At 38.5% G+C, this 14291-nt stretch overlaps 1 protein-coding gene across 12 annotated transcripts in view; it reads right to left on the bottom strand.

Annotated features, from left to right (window-relative positions):
- Nucleotides 1–14291, bottom strand: part of DYNC1I1 (dynein cytoplasmic 1 intermediate chain 1) — a 407782-nt gene that overhangs the window by 304830 nt on the left and 88661 nt on the right. For 8 of the 12 annotated variants that reach the window (XM_004007740.5, XM_060414497.1, XM_060414500.1 and 5 more), the window contains 2 exons: nt 13902–14016; nt 11086–11176 (listed from right to left, as the gene is read on the bottom strand). In XM_004007740.5, coding sequence (XP_004007789.2) covers nt 11086–11176; nt 13902–14016 — 206 coding nt within the window. Of the gene's footprint in view, nt 1–11085; nt 11228–13901; nt 14017–14291 lie in introns of all 12 variants that reach the window. The other 4 variants (XM_060414492.1, XM_060414495.1, XM_060414501.1 and 1 more) reach the window with 1 other exon arrangement.

The following is a 14291-nucleotide window of genomic DNA, read 5'->3' as shown; positions in this document are numbered from 1 at the left end:
TCTCATCTACTGCTGGTGCCCTTTCAAACTAGCACAGTTCTTTGGGAAAGCAACATGCCAGCATGGAGCAAGAATCACAAACACAGAATTACTCTGGAACTCGTTTCACTCCCAGGAACTCACCCTATGGAAATAAAACAGCACAAGTGGTAAATAACAAAAATGATGATAATGAAGATGCTGACCACTAACCCATCAAATCCCATGGCTTATTCTTGTTTCTCATACTTGATCGCTATCATTCTGGTGACTATTGGCTCCTCCATAAGCATGTTATTTCTTTTAGTGTTCCTGCCCCTAAAAACCACGTCTTTTTCACTTCTTGTTATACCTCTGGAAGGATCCTCATTCTTTCCATCCCCATAAAGACAGACATTCCCCAACCAGAGTAATTTCTTCTCCCCTCACCTCTATAGCTACCGATGGTCTCCAAGATGCCCACATATCTTCTGCAAAAGATAACCCTAAAGTCCTCATCACCCTTGAACTCAAAGTTCCTCCTTTTCACATGCTTTTTGGACATATCCATCCATAACACCAAAAGCATTTAACCTTTTCTTGTCTCGTCAGGCTCTTCTTTCATTCTCCAGCACCACAATCCTCGTTCACATTTTCTGTCCTTTTTATCTGATCAGTGGCTCCCCCAAACACATCCTCAAATCTTGAAAGTGTTACAAAAATGCAGTGGTCCAGACCTCAACTCAGATCTATGCCTTAGGTATCTGTATATTTAGTAAGTTGCCAGGTAAATTCAATATTTTCCTGGCTTCAAATATGGGACTAGGAAGCTCAAATACCTCCAAGGCCATACCTGCCTCCCAGACTCTGATGTATTTTCATACTGTCTCCTTCACACACATTCTATCCCCACACGTCTCCTCTCTCCCACATCTCCCTCGATATTATCTGAATGCCCTTTCTCCCATCTCTACTTGTCCAAAGCATAGCCACTATGTGAGACCCAACTCAAATGCCTTATTCTCTAAAAATATTTGTCCTCAATCACCTCTTTCACAAATAGCTTGTCTCTCTATGGGACTGCGCTTCTTATCTCACAGTTCTCTTTGCCAACCTGCAATCCACTTGACCTCAATAGTAGCCTGGCATCAAGCTTTAAAACCAAGTACAGATGGTCTGAAGGATATAAGGAGCACTGTTACCAAGCCCAGGGGCCTCAGCATCAAGACAAACACACTGTTAGTCCCATCTGCCTTTCTGCCCTGAGCCCAGTAACTGGTTTCTGCCTTGTTTCTGCTAGGAAATCCTCGCTTTGTATCTGAGTGCTCTAACCACTGCCAACAGCTCCCCTTGAGCAAAGGCCACTTCTGGAAACTAGCCCAGCAACCTTGAACTACCCAGCTTTTACCTGGGTCCTCATCTCTTCACTCACCCCACACCCATCCCATGCAGGTTTCTGAAAACTGTGCACGTGCCTAAGTGTGTATGCACACGCACACACATACACACACACCCACACACCCCTACCTCAATAAATAAATTTACCAAGTACCTAATATCAAGACTCTAGGTAATGAATCAAAAGCACTTGTCCCACAAGAATATACAAATTAACTGCATCTGGGAATAATGCTTTATATCATTGCTCACCTCTATGAGTACAAATATTTGAGAGCCGTAACTACATAGAAACATATCCTCAGACGGCTTCAAATTAAATATGTCATTTACTGGAAGCGGGATCTTTAGAAGAGAGAAGAATTCCTTCATTATATTCCTCGCAGGTCTAGCATTTATTGTGTTGCACGATATATTCTTAACTGTTTACTGAATGAATGTGATGAACAAATGAACAAATGAATGGTCTTTACTTGCATTTTCTGCGGATGGGTATTAAGTATGAGGGTAAGTCGGTTCCCTAAGAAACAGTTTTTACTTTCTTTATGTAAAAAAAATGAGCGCATACATCAGGGCATGTCTGCCTGTTTCCTTCATGTCTGCAAGCCACTTCTAAAGAACTCAGTCTATGTGGCCTGATGCCATCACAGGGTTCCAGAAGAATTTTCAGACTCACTTCCTTACTGAAGAAGGAAAGCTTATCTTGAAAAGGCTGACCTCAATGTATGAGTGGATAGAAAAGTTGTGGTGTGCACACACATACGTATAATTAAATATTATTCAACCATAAAAAATGAGGAAGTCCTACTGTTTGTGACAACATGAATGGACCTTGAAGACATTATGGTAAGTGAAATAAATTAGAAAAAGACAAAATTATGTAATCTCAATGACATGTAGAATCCAAAACAAACAGATTCATAGAAAAAGAGATCAGACTTGTCGTTACTAGAGGCAAAGGGTAGGGATGGGGAAATTGGATGAAGGTGGTCAAAAGGTGCAAACTTCAGGTTGCAAGATAAGTAAGTACTAGGACTGTAATATACAACATGATAACTAAAGCTGACACTGTTGTATAATATATGGGAAAGTTGCTAAGAAAGTAAATCTAAGAGTTCTCATTCCAAGGAGAAAATGTTTTTTCTTTTATTCATTCTGAGCTCATCAACTTTTATTAGTCCCTGAAGCAACCACATTGGAGCCCAACTTTTTAACCTTCTTCTTTTCTCTCTAGGGTAGAAAGATTGCTCAAGGGCAGGGTACTCTGAGTCCCAGAGTTTTTCTGGACTCTTGCTTCACATGTCTTCTATGTCAAACAAATCACTAGTCACTAAACTGATAAAGAAAAGTTTGGACCAATGTGAGCACAGTGCCCAACAGAAAATCTCCAGTCAGTGTCATCCCCAAACTGTTTTTCTAAGTGCCATTTCCAAAAGGAATACATTGAATAACAAAGACATTTAAATATCCATCATATCACTCAGCCTGTCAAAATCATTAATGTGATGTCAATTAATTAAGAATGACATTTAAATAATGAGTTAATGTTTTGCTTTCCAGCCTCAATGATTTCCTTACTTTGGACTGGCAGTGATGATGATAAAGATTTCCTGATGTCAGAAATAAAACTGGAACAGTGTACCACACACTTATACCAAGCCTCGTTCTTAATTTACTGTGTGAGAATCTTCCCTCCATTGGCCAACAGCGAAGCCCTAACAAGGAGCTCTGACACAGGCCACTCTGAGTCACACAGGAAGTCTATCTGCGCAGGATTCAAAGAGAAATGCAAGACTTCCCATCAGAAAAAACGGATGTGTTTTCCCCAAATCTTCCATAAAGGACCTGCTATCAAGTAGGTTCTCTCTCTGGAAGAAAGCTCAGCAACTCTGCTAAAAATAGATGCTTACCCTGTTACTATAACCATATGGTTATATACAGAACTCTCTGCCTGACAAGATAGCAACAATTTTTAACTAGTCAGTCCATGTGCTACATAAAGAAAAAAAATCCTATAGTACACAATTTATTTTAATTTGCAAAGACTGACTTTAAAATAGCCTCGAATCAGAGATTTTCAGTCTCCCTGAAGTCCAATTAGCTGGTAGCAAGCATCCTGCCAACTCCTCTTTACATAAAGATAATTTAATGAATTTTGTACATACAAAATCGTAATAGTCTTACTAAATTCTCCCCTAGGTTTTGCATTATTGAATTGTACTTTTTCACCTTTACCAAAACCTCCTTAACGTCTTGCCTTTAGCCTCTGAGTTATCAGAGCACCTTAAAAGATGGGGATGGTTTCACCAAAAAGAGGTAAAAATCCGTTGAGGTTCATAGAGTGCTAGAGAATCCAATGGAGTCCAAGTGTGGATGAAGTTGAAAGTCCTGAGGATTTTGTGTTGGGCATTAAGCTCACGGAGCCCCTGAACACACTTTCCTCTCCTCAAATCACGAGAAAAAAGTGGTGACTGGGTGCAGCCAGTACAAGTTGACCATGAATAAATTCTTCTAATTGCCTTATTCATGAGTTCACTAGGCAATATGTGAATCAGGGAAAGGTAGGGTTTATTAAATATCTGAATTTTACCCAAAGCATTTTCTCAATATAAAACAATATGAACTATATGGAAGCCTACCGTTGAAATTGAATAGCAGAGTATCTGCAGACATCTGTTTCAGTTCTTTTTTTAAATTTCACTTTATTTTACTTTACAATACTGTATTGTTTCAGTTCTGGTCTGGTATGCACATGAAGCTAGAAGCCCCAAAGAGCCCTAATCCACTCACTCCATACTTCTGTTCTCCTGTTAAGGGTTTCGGAAGACACTTCTGTTTCTGCTGCATCTAAGGTCCCCTTGGGAGAGGCTTCACCTCTCTACAGAAAATCAAGGACATAAGGGTTTTAGCTGATAGGTATTGACAGCTGGGAAGGAAGGCAATTTTAATATAATGGGAGTATGGTGGGAGCAACTGGGGAAATCTGAAGATGGTATATATAGTAGAGAAGTTGAAAATGTACTGAAATGGAAAAATGGAAATACTTGAATAGAAAAGCAAGTTTTTCAGTTGGTACAATATGACATCATTTATGATATATATGATGACATACATCTTGTGTGAAAGAATATACACCAAGGTATTAAGAATGCTAATGCATATTCTTCGTAGGAACATAGTTTGTTCTACTTTTGCTCATTTATCTTTTCTAATTGTATAAAACAAACTGATATTATTTCTATAATAATAAGAGGTTATTAAAAATAAATGGGGGGTGCTTGAGTGTCCTTGACTGATTGGAAGGTAGAACTTAGTGATGATATTAAGGCCATAGATGGTCCAAAGGGAAGACAGAAATCAATCGAATTACTGTATCCATCCACCCAAGCCACTTGTCACAAAATTCAAACATCAGTCATCTTCTATCTTGTTAAGGAGGTTATGTAGTAAGAGACTGCACAATATGTTATCATATTGAGACATATTTTATCTTTGAAATCATTTTGAAAGTATTCCTTTTAAATCAAGTTTTGGACAGTGTGTAGCCTATGCCCTGGTGTACAGTAAACTTTATGATGTCAATACTTTCCTAGCTTCTACAAGCCAACGCGTTCTCTAATTTAGCTCTGTCACTGGGAAGCCTAAGGAGTCTCAGCCAAACATGAGAACATCCCTAAAGCAAAGTCCCTTATAAGCCATCCGTGTACATGAGAATAAATGTGGGCTGAATTATTATCACTTCAATAGATTCATTTCTGGTCAAATATCTGAAGGTTAGGAATTGTTAGGGTAAATCAAACAGCGATATTAGACTGGTGCAAAAGTAATTGCGGTTTTGCATTGCTGAACTTTGCCATTTGATACTGGAATACATCTTTTAATAAATATGGTTATGTTATATATCACTTCAATGAGCATTTCTTGCCTTATTTTTTTGCTAATGACTTATTACCTACTGTGTATTTTACATTTATTTTAGACTTACAGAAATCGTGTTAAACAAAAAGCAAATTTGAGCAATGTTTTTATTTGAGTTCAAAATGGGTCATAAAGCAACAGACACAACTCGCAACAGCAACACGTTCAGCCTGGGAACTACTAATGAACGCACAGTGCAGTGGTGGTTCAAGAAGTCTGGCAAAGCAGAAGACAGCCTTGAAGATGAAGAGTGTAGTGGATGGCCACTGGGAGCTGACAGTGACCGACTGAGAGCCATCACCAAAGGTGATCCTCTTGAGCCACATGAGAAGCGGCCAAAGAACTCCACACCGACCATTATACGGTCATTAGGCATTTGAAGCAAATGGGAAAGGTGAAAAGCTGGATAAGTGGGTGCCTCATGAGCTGACCGAGAACCAAAAAACCATCGTTTTAAAGTGCTGTGTTCTCTTATTCTATACAACAATGAAGCATTTCTTAATCAGACTGTGACGTGTGATGAAAAGCAGATTTTATAATCGCAGATGTCCCACTCAGTGGTTGGACCAAGAAGAAGCTCCAAAGCACTTTTGAAAACCAAACTTGGACCAAAACAAGGTCACGGTCATGGTTTGGTGGTCTGCTGCCCACCACTACAGCTTTCTGAATCCCAGCGAAACCATTATATCTGAGAAGTATGCTCAGCAAATCAATGAGATGCACCGAAAACTGCAATGCCTGCAGCTGGTACTGGTCAATAAAAAGGGCCCAATTTTTCTCTGTGACAATGCCTGACCACACATGGCACAACCAGTTTCAGAAGTTGAATGAATGGGGCTACGAAGCTTTGCCTCATCCATCACATTCACCTGACCTCTCGCCAACCCACAACCACTGCTTCAAGCATCTCAAACACCGTTTGCAGGCAAAATGCTTCCATGGCAATCCCACTGCTGGGCACACACACCGAGGAAACCAGAACTGAAAGAGACACGTGTACCCCAGTGTTCATCGCAGCACTGTTTATAATAGCCAGGACACGGAAGCAACCTAGATGTCCATCAGCAGACGAATGGATAAGAAAGCTGTAGTACATATACACAATGGAGTATTACTCAGCCGTTAAAAAGAATTCATTTGAATCAGTTCTGATGAGGTGGATGAAACTGGAGCCGATTATACAGAGTGAAATAAGCCAGAAAGAAAAACACCAATACAGTATACTAACACATATATATGGAATTTAGAAAGATGGTAACGATAACCCTGTATGAGAGATAGGAAAAGAGACACAGATGTATAGAACAGTCTTTTGGACTCTGAGGGAGAGGGAGAGGGTGGGATGATTTGGGAGAATGGCATTGAAACATGTATAATATATAAGAAACGAATCGCCAGTCTAGGTTCGATGCAGGATACAGGATGCTTGGGGCTGGTGCACTGGGATGACCCAGAGGGATGGTATGGGGAGTTGGGGGGTGGGGTTCAGGATTGGGAACACGTGTACACCCATGGTGGATTCATGTTGATGTATGGCAAAACCAATACAGTACTGTAAAGTAAAATAAAATAAAATCTGAAACAAAAAGGAAAAGAAAATGCTTCTACAACAAGCAGGAGGCAGAAGATGCTTTCCAAGAGTTCCATGAATCCTGAAGCATGGGTTTTTATGCTACAGGAATAAACAAACATTTCTCATTGGCAAAAAGGTATTGATTGTAATGGTTCCTATTTTGATTAATAAAAATGTGTTTGAGCCTAGTTCTAATGATTTAAAATTCATTGTCTGAAACCACAATTACTTCTCCATCAACCTAATAGATAAAACTCACATATTCTTAATTCATGTCAGACTCCTTTCCTGGTGCTTTACAGATACTAATTTGTTTAATCATGATTACTTTATGGAGTAGATTGTGTATCACATAGCAACTGCTGTTAGAGATGATGTAGGGCTGAGGAAACTTGTATCGACCTGCCCAGGTTCAAACCTAGCATTGCAGCTATGCCCTGTGTGAATCTGAGAAAATTATTTCTTCTCTCTGTGCCTCCATGCCCTGTAAAAAGTAGGATGATACTTGATTCTTTCAATAAATGCTTAGCACCTATTATATGGACACAACCACAAATATGACTTACTCCATTCTCACAAGGAACCTATCACTTCCTGAGGAAGAGAAACATGTATTCAACCAAACATAAATCATTCTTTAAGGGCTACAAAATGCTAATGCTTCACTCTCATGTATCAAAGATGTAAGCTCTTGCTTTGAAATTAATATTCTTTATCATATTGAGAAAAACATTTATATTCCTAGTTTACTAAGTTTTAAAATATGAGACTAGATGTTTACATTTCGCAAGTACCATTTCCGTATACACTGCAATATTTACTTTTCCCTCTTTGACCTTTTTATATGCTGAATAAAGGTAACATTTTTCTATACTAAAATATCCTTGAATTTTTGAATCCAACACAATTAAGCATAACATTGTATCCTTTTAATATTGTATTGGATTCCAGCTACAAATAACATATTTAGCACTTCATCTACATTTATATGTAAAACTAGTCTTTCAAATTTTTTATTAATAGGTTAATTTTTTGAAACCAAAGAGCTTGTTCTTTGTTTAGTATGTTTAAACAAGCAATGATTAACTGACTCTACCAAAACTAATTATGAGAAAGAGAAAAGTACCACAAATGTAAATTGTAATGAGAAGCAGGCTATAACTACAGAAGCAGAAATTGGAACACAAATTATGATACTATAAGTTTAAAAATTAAATCACACTAGTATAATTGAAAAAATGTTAAATATATCTACACTCTATTCACTCAGTTTAGAAAATTTACTTAACTGCTCCTAAAAATCAATAAAAGAAATTTTTGTTATACTTCATATGTTTAAAGCACCATTTAAACTTTTCTTTATAATAGGGCATATTAAGTATGCCCATTTCCAAATTAACCACTTACAGGGGTTATATGAGAAATGTTTGCTAATTCTGGCTCTGCAAAGCAAACTGTAGTTTTGGTTTGAAGGTCTGGCAAATGAAAGAATTTATGTGCACCTTTAGGCAGGACCAGATGTGTTGCTTTGATTCCTAAGTTATCTCCTGCAAGATTTTCCACTTTTCAAAAAGTCCAAATTCTACACAAGTATGCAAATTTATGGCTATAGCGTTATATTCTTAGGAATTACCAAGTGCTTTTCTCAGTCTTGTGTTTTATGAAGTGTTAGAGTTAACAGTAACTGCTTTCAAAGATGTTTCTTCTACAGAAAAAGACATTCCAAGTGGAATTTTAAAAACTGAAATATAACATTCTTCTGAAATTTTACTCGCATATATACTTTATGGAAACAAAAACATAAATTTGCATGGAATGTGCCTAAGTTCAAAACAAGGGCACAGTTTACCAAGCTATTCCTAATGCCTTCTCAAGCCAACTCTGTGCTCAGTTCTTCTGAAAAATCATTTCCTCAAAGCCAGTTTCTTTGCATCCCTATGAAACCTGCACTTAGCAAGGGATATACTCATTGACTTCCAGTTGCCTGCTCTTGCCAGAATGTTTCTATAAAGAACTGAAGCTAGTCGGAGTTTGTGTGAGGTGGGAGTAGATAGCACCTCTTCCAAAGTCGTTAAGTTAAAAAAATCATGTAAGAAGGGGAAAGGAATGACGTTCCCTCCAACAGAATAACTGCTGCTGTCCCCAGAGCGCTAACAGCATCAGTCAACTTTCTCTAGAAGTTTTCAAAAGGGCTAATCAACTATGAAGTTGGTAATAGTATTTAACACTGCCAATGGAACCCCTCGACACTACACATCACTGACACAATACCATCGCTGTGCAGAAACAGGCAAATATATTAACTTAATGACAGGTCAATGGACCCCCCTGAGGAATGTGATTATATTGTGCCAGCTCTTGTATAAATGTTAGATCTTACATGCTGTGTTATTATTATTTTTCCTCCCCCACCCTCAAAGACCTTTTGAAGTGTTCAAAGCGAAAAATGAGGGAAGACGTGTGCTACTCCAAATCACAAAGGCAATTTGCTAACGCAAACCAGCCTGGTGCCCACAAAAGCCTCTATGTTCACTTTTCTCAAATTAAAAGCAGTGTCCAACCTGTTTCAATAGACCCTATGAAAATAAAACCCTCAAGTCTGAAACACATGAACAGACAGGTATTGGTGAAATCATTTTAGTCTTATGTATTGACTTCAGAAAGCTAAAAATCCTACAACACAGGCGAACCCTATTCTCATTTCTGTTTTTCTCTACCAAAATTGCCGAGGCTTTTCTGAAAACAACAGACCATCAGAGGATAATGCTCATGATAAGGTGTTAAGTGAACAGAGAACAATGCAAAATCGTACACCTCTCCTGCAGGAATTCCCTTGTGGCTCAGCTGGTCAAGAATCTACCTGCAATGTGGGAGACCTGGGTTCAATCAATCCCTGGGTTGGGAAGATCCCCTGGAGAAGGGAAAGGCTAGCCACTCCAGTATTCTGGCCTGGAGAATTCCGTGGACTATGTAAGTCCATAGGGTTGCAAAGAGTCGGACATGACTGAGCGACTTTCACTTCACTTCCTCCAGGAGCAATACAGTAGCAAGACATGCAAACAGGTAGATAAGGATTGAAAGGTACCCTGACAAGACAAAGGCTGATCTGTTAGAATGCTGGGGCTGTGGATGATTGCTTCTTTTATTAAAACTTTATTAAAATGTTTTATGATTATTTCAAAAGTCAGAGAGAGGTCACACATTACCAACTCATGAGCCAAATCTAGCCCAAAACTCCTTTTAACAAAGTCATTAACATTTAATGTCCATGAGACTGTTGCATAAATATTCGCATTCTTAGCTTCTCATGAAAAATTGAAAGGTGTGGAAAAATTGGGTCCATGTTCCCATTTGAGCTCAACCAGCCCAAGAGCTATGAAGAGACCATCTGAGCTTTATAAAGGGAGTGCTAGCTAACAAGCTGCCAAAGGCCCCACTCCCCACTCATCTCTATCGCCTGCCTATAGGCACCCACATGTGGGAATACTGCTGAAGACATCTGGACTGAGAAAGTTTCCATGACCCCATACATATTAATAAGCCTCCTCCTTTCTCTCATCACATTGCTACATTTTGGTTGTTCCCTCAGTGGTCAAATTAGAGAATGTGTATATCAGCCTTGAGAAGTTAGTTACATAATCTTGGAATATACCTAGTGTAATAAAAGTTTGGCAACTGACAAAAATGAAGCAGTTAATCCTGATGATTATAATAATTAATAATGATAATAAAAGCACTTTGGGGGCCGAGCTCTCAAATTTGTCAACTCTACTAAGCAAATAAACAAGATTTTTGAAAAAGTAAATTTAGGGTTAGAATATCTCAGTGTTACACTCACAAAGATTCTCATGGAAACCAAAACCAAGGTAGAATAGTGAGAAGCTAGATATATATTCAATTTGTCTTTGGTCCTTCCCTACTTTCTTTTAAACTGAAGCCAATGGATACGCTTGTGTTTGTCAAATAAGACACGTGGTGTTAAATTAGCCTATTCACGGAAGGGTGACACTTATCACTTCAAGGGTTCAAAGTCAATCCTATGTCACCAAAAATAGCAAGCCACCATAAATGTAAACACAAAAAAAATGACTGATATGTAAAGAGGAACGCACAGTTAACAATGTGCAACAGAATGGTGTGGTTTTCCAGACTTTTGGTTTCTTGCTTTTTTGGGAGGGGGGAGGAAGGGAGTTAATACTGACATCCCACCACAGCCTTGATGAAGGGACAATTCTTACCTTGTTAACGGTCCCAGGTCGCCTGAGTCTTGGCTTCCAGCTTCACTGGGAGTGCTCACTGATTTCGAGGAGGGAGACATAGGGGTTGGGACTAAATAATGAAAATAACAGGTATCCCATGTTAAAAAATGCAGCGGCTGCACTGGGGAAGAGCAGTGTCAGATAAATCAAAACAAACGGGCTCAAATTAAAGTGATTGTATGGTCAGGAAAGATTGAGATGGGATAAGGAAAAAAAAAAGGAAAGAAAAGAAAAGGAAGAGTCCAGTGAATTTTTCATACTTCGGAAATTAAAATTTGAAATGAATTTAGACAGAATTAACTTAGAGATTCTAAGGCCATGTCCACCTTAACAAAGTAAAATGGAGAATCAAAACAGTTACCTGGATAATTCAAGGCAAATCCCTCTCTAGCATGAACTATCCAGATAATTCTAATCCTCCACTTCATTTTGTTAGTATAGATGTGACCTATTCAAAATAAAACGAGGTGTCTATAAAACTTTAAATGATTATGAAATAAGTGATTCTGAGGACTTTTAGAGGGTCACGGGGAGTCAGACAAGCCTGCTGCATGTCTGCACTTGGAGGCAAGCCTATTGTCTGTGGGGTATACACTGCATTTGCTATGAGAACTGAACGACAGATAGAGAAAAGGGCAAATGTTGAGCCCGGTAATTTAAAAATCTCTTTCAAAACAAAGCACGATGCCAGGCCGCTTTATTTTTACACTTAATTAATAGTTTCATCCCCTTGCACTGTTTACTGTGTTTGGGAATTGTGTGCTTTGCATCTGGCAGCTCTAGAAAGCACTGCCGTGTACACATAAGCAAACCGCCATTCTGAAGACAGGAGAAACAGGTTCACAGAGCAAGGTCAGTGCAGGCTGGAACTCTCAAAAACAGGGTAATAAAAGAAAATAAACCAGAGGAAATGCAAGTGGATTTTTTTCCCCTCTGTCTTTCAGATACAAGCCAAATGTCCTTCAGATAGGAGCTGCACCAAATAGCCAAGGCGGCTCCAGGCCAGATGAGAACGGGATCTCAGTATCGCTCATGCCAGAGACGCCATATGGGCAGCAAGAAACTTCAATCCATAGTGTAGATTCCCATTTGGTTTCAATCATGTGCAATTTCCTTTTATTTATTTAATAAGGTAAAGGGTTTAACTATGTTGCCCAAATCCTATAACACAATGGCAGATCTGTCAAGAAACTAGGAATTTCACGTGGTTCTACAATTAATTCACTGATTACTCTCTGCAGTAAGTCAGAGGGTAAGTCGGAGAGATGGATAAAAGTTGAAAACGGGGTCCACTTTTGCCAGAGCCCTTTGGCAGGGATGACAGGATAGTTCAGAATTTGGTCATGGTTTAGGGATGTTTAAACTGTTTTGCTCTTACGGTTTAATTGCTGGCTTTATGCAGGTTAGGGGAGAACAAATCTTCTACGGTTGTGTTTAACCAGTGTTCACACTGCAGCAGAACTTCAAAGCCTATTTTGAGGCAAAAATATAATTGCCAAGGGTCTAACATGTATTACTTGTCAACTAAGGAATAAAAAGGTTTGTCAGCTCCTCACAGAAGACCCATCACTCAAATATCCTGTGGGTTACATCTCCCATACCACAAAGAAACTAACAAAATAATCAACGTCTTTTTGGGGTTTATTATATCATTGTTAGACATATGATTTTACTTACTATTAATACACACTGAGGTTGAGTATAAAATGTTTTTTCATGGTGTTTTAGTTTTGTGTGTATGTACTGAATTATATCCAGAAACACTTAATAATTTATATGATTATTCTATTTTGCCCTTTTACTTGCTTGTAGTGATATACACACTTGCCATTTTATTGTTCATGGGATAATTTTTACTGTTAATTTAAGTAATTATGGAAATCAATGAAATTTTATGTTGATATAAAAGCCAATGATGGAATTAAAAGATGAACAATTTATAAAAGGGGATCTGATACTATCTTTGTTTATATGTATTATTTCTGAAGCTTTTTTTTTTTACTATATTGGATATAATGTAGTTTTACAGACACCCTAGGATTACTCTGAAATGTATGGAAAGCAAATGGATAAAGAAAAATAAAGCAACTTATCACATGAGTGATATATAGTGACAGAATAAACATATTATGTACAAGTCACCTTCAACAAAAATAAAAGAAATAGTTCAACATCCAAACCCTGAATAAAATGAGATCATGGATAAGTAACTAGGTATGAATGAGTTGGAGGAAGGGTGCTGCAGTAGAGATGCTGATTAGCAATGAAACCAAGATATACAACAGAGTCAAAGAAATTTAAACATGTTAATTAGCTGCTAATCTGCCACCATTTCAAGTTTTCCTTTAAGTTTCCCACCGAGCATTCTATTTTCATCATAGAATAACTCTGGGCCTGGGGTGGTTATGAAATTCATAACCAGATTCACAGTATTTAGGTTGGCAGAGAGAGGCTGGGATTCAGCAATGAAGTTTTTTTTCCTCCGTCTTGCGATTTCTGGTATTTACCAGTGGTAACTCATTTAACAAGGATAAGAGACTCTAACAGTAATGCAGTGGAGTAGGTCGACTGCAGCATCAGCCAGTAAGCAGCCAATTGCTAACCATTCTACAATCTGTCCTCCTATCTCCTTCCAGCCCCCTCAATTCCAAAAATAAATACACCTGAACCATAAGCCAAAGCATTTCTTAAAACATAAAAACAGGAGATGGAACAGAATAGTAAACTCTGGACATGGTCTATCCTACACAAGTCAAATCTGAGGCTATATTAAAACACAAGGCACTCTAAAGTACCTAGAGGGGGCTCTGGCGAAATCCCGATGCTTTGCAGCAGGGCCTCCGTCTCTCGGCGTTTGCGATCCAGGTCAGAGTCATCTGGAACTGGTTCTTTCTTCTGCTGCATGTCAGCCTACAAAAAGTAGATGCCAGTGAGAAGGTGAATAACCGAGCTAAATGTATGCCTCTGGATGAAACTGAAAGTGGTAAATGCATGGCAGCAGAGACCAGGCAAAAGCCCTAAATAGATATAAACATGTGTATAAAGGGTGAAAAAACATTGAAACATTGTAACTGCTCCATTTAATAACTACTATAAGTACCCAGTACTTTCTCTTCTGGTTGAAGGCATTTTCCTGCCTCTATCACATGTTAGGAGAGTTTTTCTCACTTGGTCTCAGAAGAAAC

This window comes from Ovis aries, chromosome 4 (assembly GCF_016772045.2).
Source record: "Ovis aries strain OAR_USU_Benz2616 breed Rambouillet chromosome 4, ARS-UI_Ramb_v3.0, whole genome shotgun sequence".
Lineage (NCBI taxonomy): Eukaryota > Metazoa > Chordata > Mammalia > Artiodactyla > Bovidae > Ovis > Ovis aries.
The sequence above is the reverse complement of the archived record's forward strand: the minus strand, read 5'-3'. Positions and strand labels throughout refer to the sequence as shown.